Source organism: Peromyscus californicus, unplaced genomic scaffold (genome assembly GCF_007827085.1).
Source record: "Peromyscus californicus insignis strain IS unplaced genomic scaffold, ASM782708v3 Scaffold_2__1_contigs__length_46816999, whole genome shotgun sequence".
Lineage (NCBI taxonomy): Eukaryota > Metazoa > Chordata > Mammalia > Rodentia > Cricetidae > Peromyscus > Peromyscus californicus.
This window is the reverse complement of record NW_026294540.1, coordinates 13,005,294-13,018,543: the sequence shown is the minus strand read 5'-3', so window position 1 is coordinate 13,018,543 and position 13,250 is coordinate 13,005,294. Positions and strand designations below refer to the sequence as shown.

At 45.0% G+C, this 13,250-nt stretch overlaps 1 protein-coding gene across 8 annotated transcripts in view; it reads left to right on the top strand.

Annotated features, from left to right (window-relative positions):
* Positions 1 to 13,250, top strand: part of Ift81 (intraflagellar transport 81) — a 206,187-nt gene that overhangs the window by 139,035 nt on the left and 53,902 nt on the right. For all 8 annotated transcript variants that reach the window (XR_008222034.1, XR_008222035.1, XM_052755334.1 and 5 more), the window contains 5 exons: positions 1,097 to 1,225; positions 2,944 to 3,033; positions 8,609 to 8,695; positions 9,821 to 9,892; positions 10,468 to 10,553. Coding sequence is in view for 6 of the 8 variants with exons in the window: in XM_052755334.1 (XP_052611294.1) it covers positions 1,097 to 1,225; positions 2,944 to 3,033; positions 8,609 to 8,695; positions 9,821 to 9,892; positions 10,468 to 10,553 (464 nt within the window). In the remaining 2 variants the exon portion in view is untranslated. The remainder of the gene's footprint in view (positions 1 to 1,096; positions 1,226 to 2,943; positions 3,034 to 8,608; positions 8,696 to 9,820; positions 9,893 to 10,467; positions 10,554 to 13,250) is intronic.

Below are 13,250 nucleotides of genomic sequence, written 5' to 3'. Positions count from 1 at the left end.
TGGCTCTGCTGGGATTAAAGTCATGCGCCACCACTGCCCCACTTTCCAGTAAGGTTTTAAAACTTACCATGCCACATTCTCATTAGATCACAAGTACCTTCGATTGTGAGTCCTTTTCTTTCTCAACCCTTTAGCAGCATTTAACATAGCTGAGCATCCCTTCTTCCCTGGCACGTTTTTCTTCAGGCACTAGGGAGGTGACTCAGCCAGTAAAGTGCTTGCCCTGTAAGCTCGAGAACCCAAGTAAAAGTCAAGTGCACCAGTCCAAGCCTGTGATCCTGGCACCAGGGAGGCAGAGACGGGACCATCACTGGGGCTCCCTGGCAAGCCAGTCTAGCCAAATTGCTGAGCTCCAGGTTCAGCAAGAAACACTGTCTCACAAAACTATGGTGGACACCTGGGGTCAGCCTCTGGTCTCCACACATACGCAACCTCACATACGCGTGCATATGCAACACATTTTTCTCTCGTCTTCCGGGATGTTACCCTCACATGTTTTCTTCCGAACTAGCATTGCTACTCCGTAGCTGGAGTCCCACTTCCATACTTCCTCATAGCTTTACTCAGATGTCCTACACATTCTCTAACAACCTTCTGATTTAAGTTTCCAAGTCTATTGTCACCTTGAATATGGTCTACTTGCTTCTCTTTGTATTGTGTACTTATTTCCACTAGAAATAAGCTTTCTGAGGGAAGAGTCCCTCTCCTTTTTTGTTACTGCTCTCCACTGGTGCCTAGAACCAAAAGCTAGTGTATCAGAAGTGCCAGATGAGTGAATGAATACAACTTGTCACTTAGGAATGCATGCGTTCACCGAATACTTACTGAGTACACCATGTGGTTCAGGTTCCACACTGAGAATATAGCATTATTTGAGAGTCTGAAATTAGATATACTTCCTGTGCTTCTGAAGAGAGCGTGGCAACTGTGAACGTAGGTTTAGAGTGAATAAAGACGTGTTCCTGGATGAAATAATGAGTGAGGTGAGTGCAGATTGTCTCTCTGCAAATTTATCATTCACAACTTTTCAGCAGAAATAGAAAGCGCTTCTCATGGGAAAAAGATGTCAACACTCATGGCCTTTCATTTCTTCCAGCGAACTATTGAAGAGAAGAAGGGTGTATCTGGGTACAGTTACACCCAAGAAGAGCTGGAAAGGGTGTCCGCCCTCAAGAGTGAGGTTGATGAGATGAAAGGCCGAACCCTGGACGACATGTCTGAAATGGTAATGACACCTCTGTCTTGTATATTTTATTGACTTATATGGTTAGAAGGCAGTTTTTTTATATCTAATCTTCAGTTAAACATTTAAATATTAGTCTTTATACAGTGTTTACTTTATACTCTTTTGCCACATGCTTGCATGGCTCCAGGGGTTGAGCTAACTGGGGCAGTGAGGGAGTGAAGACAGACACACAGGCACGTGTGCAGAAAAGGGGGGCAGGTGGTCTGAGCTCGTGGATAGGGAGGCTGCAACCCCACACCACGCTTAGCTGTTTCCTATGTACCGCTGAACCAGGGGGCGGGTTGAGCTAATAGGGGCAGTCTCTGTAGGGCATCAGTCTTCAGACTGTAAACAGCTACAGGGAGAAAGCTATGGTGGAGGACAGGTTCTGCACACACTGTCAACTTTCGCACTTAGACCAGAGGAAGGTTTTGTCCCTCCTTTGGGACTCAGGCGTCGGTCCTTGGCTCATGTCAACAACATACATTTATTCAAGACTTCACTCTCTTCCTACATTCTTTCATCTATTTTTTTAAAAATCAATCTCTTGAATTTTTCCATTGCAATATGATTGTTCAACTTAAAACAGTGAATACCTTGTATCTTAATATAGCATTGAAGAAGTATTTATGGTAAAAATAAGTACTAGAATTACTTCATCTTTGTGTATACCCTCAATGTTTCAGATTCAGGGCTGCTGTCCTCCAAATGCACTGGGACATTTTCATCAGGCATCATAATTTTGACATCTTTCACTATTGGTAAATGGTTGCTGCCCCAAACTCAGAGACTACCTTGGGTATTATCCTAGAACTTTCTGGTTTTGCCCAAATCTAGTTCCTAAGAAAAGATTAGTATTTAGTATAGAGGAAGCCTTCAGGACCCCTGCTCTTAATTCAGATTAAGTATATTGGAACTCACCCATGCATATTTATGTGTATTTTACATGACCTCCTGGGATGCATGTGTCTTAACAGACTGTATCACTATAGTGGCTATAGGTAACTTCGTAGTTTCTTTATGCAGTCAGTGTTAGATTACAAACATTTCCTCATCATGCTTTGCAATCGTAATCATTGACATTTGGAACCAGTAAGTGGCATTTCACCTTGCTAAGAAGTTAACATCTGGGCTGGAGAGATGGCTCAGTGGTTAAGAGCACTGACTGCTCTTCCTGAGGTCCTGAGTTCAATTCCCAGCAACCACATGGTGGCTTACAACCACCTGTAATGAGACCCTCTTCTGGCCTGCAGGGACACATGCAGACAGAATACTGTATACATAATAAATAAATAAATCTTAAAAAAAAAAAAGTTAACATCTACTAGCCATGTGTAGTAGCACACACCTTTAGTTCCAGCACTTGGGAGGCAGAGGCAAGAGGATCTCTCTGAGTTCCAGGCCAGCCTGGTGTACATAGTGAGTTCTAGGACAGCCAGAGCTACATAATGACACCCTGTCTCCTGCCTCCCACCTCCCACCCACCCCCACCACACCACACCACCCCGCAAAAAGAAAACAAACAAACAAACAAAAAAGAAAGAAAGAAAGAAAAAGGAAATTAACATTTACTAAATCCCTTTCCTGTTGTTCGCACTGAGGTAATTGACAGGTTTTATTTTCTTTAAATCTTTATTCAACTGCAATAGTATTTTTATGTATGTAGCCTTTTTTTTTTTCATTTTTGTAGATGTCATATTTTTTGTTTTAAATGACAGGTGAAAAAACTGAATTCCCTGGTGTCGGAAAAGAAGTCAGCTCTGGCCCCAGTCATAAAAGAACTCCGACAGTTGCGGGAGAAAGGCCAGGTAAGTTTGACTCCGAGATGTGTTTAGCTCTGTCTTGCTCAGATGGACTAGGGGGACTCGAAGTATTTTATTGGGAGAAAGTGGAAAGGAAATTATTGTTCCTGCGTTGCTGTGACATAAGCCAGTGATTACGTGGGCCACAGAGGTTTTACTGAATTGATGCTGCTTACTTTGTCTTAAATTAATGAGGGTTGGGAGGAGGAGGAGGAATTCAAATGGAAGTACAAACTGCAGCCAGGTTAAAATTTTCTTTTAAATCATTTGCATTTGAGAGCTGTAAGAATTAAGCCCGATTCTCTGTGGCCAGGTAAAGGCAGGGCATCACTAAAGTCAGCCATCGATGGCAGGCTTACTGTCCTGGCAGGCGTGGGGAGGCAGAGGACAGCAGGGTAAGTCCAGGTGCCGTTACTTGGATGCTGAGGCTAGCCACTGCTTTGAAGATGGACTGTCAGAAGACAAGTGCCCTCCCCAGCGGGATCCGGCGGCCTCTGCCGTTTGGCATCAGCAATTCCTCCCTCATCGTTCTCTGAAGTGATTGTACGTTTGAGTGTGAGCCATTTTGCCTGTGCCTGAGGATGGAGCTAGAAAGCCAGCTCTACGTGAACACCATCTGTCAGCGTCAGCCCCGGAGTGGAAAATCACAGAGACTGTGGAATCAGTTAGACAGACTTTCCTTCTTTCAGAGAATGCCATGCAGTCTGAGATAGGTTTAGTAGCTTATCAGATAGACAAATGGGAGACGAAAGTAGGGGTCTGACTCTAGCCTGGAAATTGTCTTCTTCATTTTTTATTTTTTTTAAGACATGGTCTTTCTCTTCTATTATGTAGTATTTGTGTAGCCGTCACATCATGTCTGGTGACACTATCATATGTGTAAAGACCAAGAGTATTTTAAAATATTGTAAACTTCTAACTTTAATGGGCTACCCTCAAGTATTTAGGGAATTCTACAATTAACTACTACACTTAGAATGCATTCTAAAATTGAATATTACAACTATTTAAAATCAAGTGTATCATCAATTCAAGATTTACAACTACAATTTATCTAAATTTTTATAATCTGTAACTATGGGCAGCTGGTGGCGCACACCTTTAATCCCAGCACTCGGGAGGCAGAGCCAGGTAGATCTCTGTGAGTTTGAGGCCAGCCTGATCTACAGAGCGAGATCCAGGACAGGCTCCAAAACTACACAGAGAAACGTTGTCTCGAAACACCAAAAAATTTAATTAATTAATTAATTAAAATAAAAATTAACTCGAAAAACCTAAAAATAAAAATAAAAAAATCATCTGTAACTAGAACAGCGTCTTGAAAAGTTTATTCTCTTAGAGGCAATTGTATAGCTGTGTAATTAAATGAAATAATTACATGTAATTGCTAATATATCAGGTTAAAGTATACGAGCTGATAATTTAGTTTTCTTGAAATACTTTTCATTGAGTCATTGCTTTTTTTCTCTTAAAAGTAAAGCTAAGCTGAATGTGGTGGAGCTGGGAGGACCAGAGGTCCAAGGTCATCCTTAGTTATAGCTCCATCTTGAGCCGGAATCCATCATGGGCTCCAGGAGATCCTGTCTCAAAAAACTACAAAAACCCAAAACTCTGCATAGTTCAAGCTGCACAGAATGTTTAAGGGAAAGAAAATGGAGTAGGGATGCAGAGCTCACTTGGTAGAGTGCTTGCCTGGCCTGCACAGAACCCTAGGCTCAGTCCCCAGCACCGAATGGAACTGGGCCTGTGGCAAACACCTGCAACCCAGCCCTTGAAGTAGCCTGGGGTGGAAGGGAATTGAGGTCATCTTGGACCACAGAGGCTGCTGCTATAGAGGGGGCAGCCACGCCCCTCTGCAGCTTTCTCTCCATCCCGGGCCTAAGGCATGGCCTCATGTCCCATCCAGTTCCTTCACTAAGCTGCTAAATCCCCAGTCTACAGAAGCCCTGTTACCTTATGGTAAGGCCTTTTCTCTCGGCACAGACTTCTCCCCTTTAAAAGCTGTGACTGTGTGTTCTAGCTTGTGGTTTTGTCTTAGCCAGTGTGTGTCTAACTGTATTAATCACTCATTTCCTTAGATAGCATCTATTAACTCCCACCTTGAAAAGCGAGGAAACTGGTTTGGTTTGGTCTTACTAACTTCTCACTGTTTTTTAACTTCTTCGCCTCCTCTGGCAGCAGAGTTTTGTTACTATAGTGATGTCTTTCTCAGTGTTTGCCTGTGTGCTTTGATTATGTCACACTGTTGTAGCTGGGAGAGACATCCCTTGACATTCTCCCACTTGCTCCTAGCAACTTTTTTTAAAAACAAGAAAATTGCCAGGTGGTGGAGGTGCACACCTTTAATCCCAGCACTCAGGAGCAGAGGCAGGCGGATCTGAGTTCAAGGCCAACCTGGTCTACAGAGCAAATTTGAGGCCAGCCAGGGAGGGCTACACAGAGAAACCCTGTCTTGAAAAACAAAAACCACCACCACCAAGATAATAAACTCCATGTGTGGTGTGTTTTACCACACCTAAAAACTGCTTACAAAATCAAACAAACAAAAATCCTTTCCTGGTAAGCTGTCTTCTCTTTATGGTTTCTGAGGTTACTCTTGATGCTTTTCCTGGGGTTGTTTTGCTCATGAAGCTGGTAAGGCAGGTTTCGTGTTGCTTGGTGCATCCCTTTTAGTTCTTCTCACTCAGCTTTTGGTGCCCTTGTGATGTCCTGTGTGTCTATGCACACAGAGAGCTGGCCTTTGTGTGGCTGTGCTGCCCTGCGTTTACTCAGATCGTGGGTGTCTGGACTTTTCCTCTTGTGTATCCTGCGTACCGTGCTGGTTCTTTGCTTAAGTTCTTCCCGTCCCCCTTCCATTCCAGGAGCTGATTTTTCTTCCTTTATTTCCTTCCTTTCTGTCCTCTACTTTGCTTATAATTTCCCCTTTTTCACACTTATTCTTGGCTTAATAAACACTAAGGTTAAGTAACATCATTTACCAATACACAGATTTTTTGGAATAATTTAACACCCCCAGTCCTCCCCACACACAGGTGGTGGTGTCCTCTGGCATTTTATTTTCTTCTTATCTCTCCATCTCTGAGAGTAGCTATCATGGGGTTTTTACTGTCTTAATTCCCACTTTATAGGCCATGTCTGGTTTAGATTCACCTCAGGGTTACCAGTGGTCACCATTGCTCCCTATATTTCACACCTTTCTTTCAAGCTGTCACGCTCCCTGAAGGTCATTCGTTTGTTTGTTCGTTCATTCATTCATTCGTTCGTTCGTTCGTTCATTTGTTTGTATGGGGGCGCATAAAGGCCAAAAGAGGGCATTAGATGCCCTGGAGCTGGAGTCAAAAGAGGTGTGGGCCTCCTGACATGGGTGCTGGCAACCAAACTCAAGCCCTCTGGTTGTGAGCCTCGCCTTCAACCCATCTCTCCAACCCTCAAATTCTATTTTTTGGTTCATTCATTTTATTTTATTATGTGTATGTGTGTGCACACTAATGTCTGTCTCTCTTATTGTATGAAACAGAGTATGACTGACTCACACTCCTCCTCTTCTCTCAGCCTCCTAAAAGCCAGGATTACAGGCATGTGCCACCATGCCCCATGGATTGTGTAGGTCTTGAATCCTGGTAGCAGGAGGTGGTCATTCAGTTATCTGGTCTAAAGTTTTAGAATCGTCAGAAGCGAGGACAATTCTAGTTTGGGGCTAATACCTCGGCTTGCAAGTTGTTAGCCCATGTGGGTGGAGAGACCTAAACCTCTAGTCAGCCTGAGTTCAGGCACCCATTGCAGTCATGCTGTATCTTGATTGATTTGGATTTCAAATTCACAGACTAAGAAAAGAAAAAAAAAAAGCTGTCATCGGTCAGTTGTTGGGATACGGATACAGGTCTTTAATCTCAGCACTCCAGAGGCAGAGGCAGGCAGGCAGATGTCTGAGGTTGAGACCAGACTGGTCTACATACTAAGTTTAAGTTCCAGACCAGCCAGAACTCCATAGTAATACCCTGTTTGTTTGTTTGTTTGTTTGTTTGTTTGTTTGTTTGTTTTAAAGGAGGCTCCGTCATCAACTGTAGCAAGCTCATCTTATTGAGAAGCTGTTGAAGTATACACAGCTGCTGCCCTTTTTCCTACTTAAGATGATTGTTACATCCATTTATTTTGTAGTGTGTGTGTGTGTGTGTGTGTATACACTTGCATGGGAGTTAGAGGACAACTTGTGGGAGTCGGTTTTCCCTGCTGCATGGGTCCCAGGGATTGAATTTGGAGGTCAGGCCTGTCACCAAGTGCTGGTACCACTGAGCCATCTCACTGGCCTCCCTTAGCTCGTTTTGATACACACAGATCCTCTTAGTCTTTCTCTTGTTGTAGAAATGTACCCAAGCCATATGGAGTCCACACAACAGAGACAGCACGTACCACACGACTCCTCCACGGCGGTGCTCGCTCGTATCCAAGAATGCTACTGTGTGGAACCAAGGCTGATTTGACCCTTACTCTTTAACCCCTGACCCTTTGGAAGTTCCCACATTGAGATCAGCTTGGGTCTGCCATGGGGTCCTCAGTTCCAGTTCCTCACCCTCGTGTCCCCAGTGGTTTCCTCTACCCTGTGAATATCACTACCCCTCTGCCGTCCTGACTCATTTCCCGAAGAGAGCCACTGTCCGTGTCGGGTTTCTAGTTCCGATGATCCCACTTCCTCGGCAATTCAGTTCAGCTCTGGGTTTTAGCAAGTATTTACAGATACTTAGCATCCCTGTGTATTTGCAGCAGATTTTTAGATTATCTCCCTCAAAATGTGTGACTACATTTGGAAACTCCTAAAGGAGCCTGAGCTCTCGCTGACTCTGCCCTTCACAGCCGTAGTCTTTCTGAGTCATCTCTGAGCATCGTGTGGAAGTAACAGTCAGTGCCTCCTTCAGGATGTTGTTGGAAGGTTTCACTATTGTCCAGGGCCCAGTTCCTGGGCCCTGATAGGGTTCAGAAAGTTCTCATCATGCTCTCTGTCCATCTTTCTCCTCTTCTCTGGACACTCTCAGACCCACTCTGACAATGGGCTGCTCATACGCTCCTGAGTTTTCCTTCCCCTTTGCTTCCAATCCTTCACACCCGTTATTCCATTTGTTTTTCTTTTTTAAAAAGCATGTCCTTCCCCTTGCTCACCTTACCCTACCCATTCTTACTAATCCCTCCTTCTCAGTGTAGATATCAGTTTCTCCAGGAAGTCGGCCCCACTGACCCCCAAGCCTGGATTAGGTCTGAGAGTCCTGTGTGCTCCTGTCCAGGCTGCATCTGTCCACTGAAGCTCTTAGAACCTGTGTGCTCTGAGCATTACTTAGCTGTTTTGTTCACTGTTGTATTCCCGGCTCCTAAGCAAGAGCCTGGCACACAGATGAGGACATGGTAGCTATTATTCTTATCAGCACCTCCATCTGTCATAATTCTCAAATGTCCGATTGTTGTATAAATAACTCGTCAGTATGCCAAGGTGCTTAGAGTTCAGTTACGAGACTGACAAGGACGTGCATTGTTTCGGAGCCACGTTTTATGCGCTTGTTTTTCACTTCATCATTTGCCCCTTTCAAACTAGGAACTGACCCAGGAGTGTGACGAGAAGAAAGCCCAGTATGACAGCTGCGCAGCAGGCCTTGAAAGCAACCGGTCCAAATTAGAACAGGTAAGAAGGGAGTTTATTTCAACCCTTTAGCAAAAGCTACCCATGTGTGACATTCTCACTCCCTCAGTTCTTACATTCTTTATCGTCATCTCCTAGCCTGCCTCCAAAGCATCAGAAATCTTGATTCCTTTAAACTCTATGTTCATACACTGAGTTTTTCCATCCGTACCATATTTTCTTGCCCCGACTCTGTAGTAACCATCTGTCCGATGCTCTTGTCTTCCTACATTTGATCTCCTAGAGCAGACAAAGAAACTAGTTTCCAATATAGGCCACCCTCCGTTGACTTCCCGCTGCACTAGAGTGAAAGTTAACCTCCAGATTCTGTTGTGCGGGGCTCCGCCTGCCTTGTCGAGGTCATACCGGTGTCCTGCGGTCCTCCTTGTCCGGCACTCCAGACTGGCCAAGCTCAGTTCCACCTCCAGGCTTTTGTGTGTACTCTTCTCTCTGCAGGGACACTCTGTCTTCTCTCCCCTTTTATTTTCATCACATGGATCTCAGCCTGAAAGTCATCGCCTCCTCAAAGACTTTTCTTTCTGTCTTTTTTTTTTTTTTAAGATTTATTTGTTCATGTTTATGAGTGCTCTGTCTTCATGCACACCAGGAGGAATCTGATCCCACTATTGATGGTTGTGAGCCACAATGTGGTCACTGGGAATTGAACTCAGAACCTCTGAAAGAGCAGTCAAGTGCTCTTAACTGCTGAGCCGTCCGTCTCTCCAGCCCCTCAAAGACTTTTCTGATCACTCTCCCTAGTGTTTCCCATCTCCTCATCAGCCTGGTGCACCTTCCTGTGCCATGGACCCCACATAACACCTGTTCTCATCGGAAATATCCTTCATTCCTATTTCCTTGTTTAGGAGAGCAGAGACCTGACTGTTTTCCTCAGTGCTGTGTCCCTAGCTCTTAGCAGAATCTGGTCACAGTAGAGCTTAGTGACTGAGTCACTGCAGCCGCAGGCTAGAAAGTGCTAGTAGTCTGGGAGCGGTGGTAGCCACGCCATTACTGTAGTAGAGCTTGTGCTGGGAGGTGATTCTGATGCTCACTCCTCTGGTGTGCATGTAAAGCCAACTTCTCTTGTATCCTTTCAATAACCTGCTGCCCATTTAACATTCTCTACTGCAGGAAGTGCGAGCGCTCCGTGAAGAATGTATTCAGGAGGAAAGTAAATACCATTATACGAACTGTGTGATTAAGGTAAGACAAAGAATGTGCATCAGAAGCCTTCCTGAAAATTTTAAATATTGTCATTTGTTTGTTTGTTTTTGTTTTTTAAGATAGGGTCTCTTGATCTAGTCTTGACTGACCTAAAGCTCACTCTGTAGACCAGGCTGGGCTCGAACTCAAAGAGGTCTGCCTGCCTCTGCTTTCTGAGGGGTGGGATCAAAGACATGCATCACCAGGCCTGGCTAAAACTTATTCCATTGGTTGATGGACTGATGGGTTGATTGGTTGTGGCTGTGTGTGCCCGTGAGTACCATGTGCCCGGGGGCAGCTGTGGAGGTCAAAAACTTATTCCATTGGTTGATGGACTGATGGGTTGATTGGTTGTGGCTGTGTGTGCCCGTGAGCACCATGTGCCCGGGGGCAGCTGTGGAGGTCTGGGAACAACTTGCAGGACTCCCTTCTCTCCTCCGACTGCGTTGGTGCTGGCAATGGAACTCGGGTTGTTAGACTTTGTGGCAGGTACCTTTACCTGCTGAGCCATTTTGTAGGCCCCTTCTGAGTTCCCCCAGCAGTAAAGACTTCCTGAAGCCTGTCTTTGCCTTTAGAACCTGGAAGTTCAGCTTCGTCGGGCGACTGATGAGATGAAGGCGTACGTCTCTTCCGATCAACAGGAAAAGAGGAAAGCAGTCAGGCAAGTCATTTTTGTTTGTGCCGACTTATTCAGTGGTTTTACCTGTAGAGGTTTATAACTAAGATAGAAACATACGGAGCGTTTCAGCAATCACATGCTAAGCTACCACTGAAGACTGAACCTTAGGCTATTCTAGCCCTCCTAACGGGGTAGGAATACATATAATTGTATTGCTTGCTTGCTTTTTTTTATGTAGTAAATATTTATATATTTATATAAAATATAAAATTTACACTTTGGCCACCTCTAAGCGTGCAGTTGGTGGCCCTGATTACCTTTGCAGTACTGAGCCATCACCGTTATCTGGCTCCAAACCCTTTCAAGTCCCATTAATCATTTACCCCCACTCCCACCTCCGAGAACACGTGCTCTTGTCTGTCTGCTCTTCATAAGCATTAAGGTTTTAGTGGTGTCTCTTTAAGCGCCCGAGGCTGGCACTCTGGGCATCTGCTTGTTAATTGTGCAGGGTAACGACTGCCTTTTAGCTGGAAACCATGTGATTGCAGCACTGTCAGCCTTTGAAATGAGAACAGGTGTAAATACTGCCTAGTCCTTAAATGGTGACTTTAGTCTCAACTTGTGGCCCACCGTAATGAATCAACACTTGCCTTCAAATACGTTTATAGCTAAATTGCAAGTTGTAATAAAATGCAGTAATGGAAGGATAAGCCTTCTTCGTCCATCATCACAGTTCAGATGTTCTCTTTTTACTGTCCAGGAAGAAGACAAAAGGGTAGGGGTCACATCTGAAGCTGCAGTGCATATTTTGAGTGGCTGTGCATTGGTGTTACCGGAAGGAGCCTAGGAAGTAGTCTGTAGTAGTCTATGTAGTACACTGGAGGGCAAGCCAGAGTGGAGCTCCCCTATGAAGAGAGTGATTTTAATACATGCTCTCACATATGAAACTCTAAAAGTCCTTATTCAGGTTCTTTCAAGGAGTGTAAACTTTGTGCTTATGGTCTATATTGTCGGTGGTAAGAAATGAGAATAGTTGATTTGTTCTTGAAAATTAGACATTTTAGAAATTTAATTCACTTCTTGGAGGTTATCAGTCTAAAAAGGAAGAAAGAAATAATTGCTTCTGAACTGTTAAATGTCCGATCATTTTCTGACAGGGTGTATGTACTTCATCACTACAAAATCAGTATGGGGCCAGCAGGGTGGATTAGTGGGTAAGGGTGCTTACTGCCAACCCGGATGACCTGGGTTTAACCCCCAGAACCCACATAGCAAAAGATGAGACCCGAGTCCCACAGGCTGTTCTCCGACCCCCACACACGTGCTGTGGCACAGGTGTTTGAATGTGCATACACATACAAAATGAATAAATGTCAAATAATTCTTACTTAAAACAAAGTCGTTATAGCTGGGGAGGAGGCTCCAGGGGTGAGGTGCTGACTGTGCAAGCATGAGGACCTGAATGGGGGTCTCCACCCACAGAAACAACAGGCACGGTCGCCGGGCGGTGGTGGTGCACGCCTTAATCCCAGCACTCAGGAGGCAGAGGCAAGCAGATCTCTGTGAGTTCAAGGCCAGCCTGGTCTACAGAGTGAGATCCAGGACAGCCAGGGCTACACAGAGAAACCCCGTCTCAAAACAACAACAACAACAACAACAAAAAACCCAGAGAACAGATATGGTGGCATGTGCCTATAACCCCAGCACTGGAGCTCAGAGACAGGCGTCTGCCGTGGGGCTCACTGGCCAGCCAGTCTATCCAAACACACACTCTGGGTTCAGTGAGAGAGACTGCTTTTGCCATAAGGAAGGGAAGCACGTGAGAAAGGCTGGAGTCCACCCCTGGCTTCTCCACAGCCCGCGTGGCTGAGTGCACCTGCGTGCGTGCATACGTAGACCAATCTTACAGACTGCCATCGTCCCTAGGTGTCGAATGGAAAAGTACTGCGCCGTGGCTACAGTGTCCGTTCAAATGTTATAGAAAGGGGCCAGCAAAATGACTGGGAGGGAAGAGGTGCTTGCCACCAAGCCTGGCAACCCGACTAAGACCCCTGGGACCCCCCACAGTGTGGAAGATGAGGACACACTCCTGCAGGTGTCCTTCTATGCACGTGTGCAGATGCGAGTGCACACAGGTACACAAATCAATTCAAAAATTGTAATAAAAAAGTAATTCTGAAGAATAATGTGAAAAAATAGTGTTGGTTGCATTGTAAATTCGTGGATAGATGTTTAAAACTATATGGGGTTGGAGATTTAGCTCAGTGGTAGAGTGCTTGCCTAGCAAGCACAAGGCCCTGGGTTCGGTCCTCAGCTGGGGAGCGGGGGGAGGAATATATATATATTAACTACAGAGGCAAAACTTATTGTCATTCCATTTTCAATATTCTGGTTCTTTTTAATTAGCCCCACGGTTTAAGAACTAGCCTGGGTCTGTTGTTGCTGTTTTTAACCCCACCCCCACCTGCCATCTCACCAGGGTCCCGGGCACAAACTAGAGCCTGTGCATGCCAGGTTGAGGCTAGCAGATGACTATAGTAAGCCTGTTGATTTCCTGAGAACTTGATATAAATGAGAATGCTGATACAATTTGGACGAGTCTCAGACCTAAGATCTAGTGCATCAGTGAAGTCCTTAAAGTCATCTGAGCTGTGACCATACTTTGCCCCACCCTGGGACAGGGTTTCTCTGTGTAGTCCTAGCTGTCCTGGAACTCCCTTTGTAGTCCAGGCTGGCCTC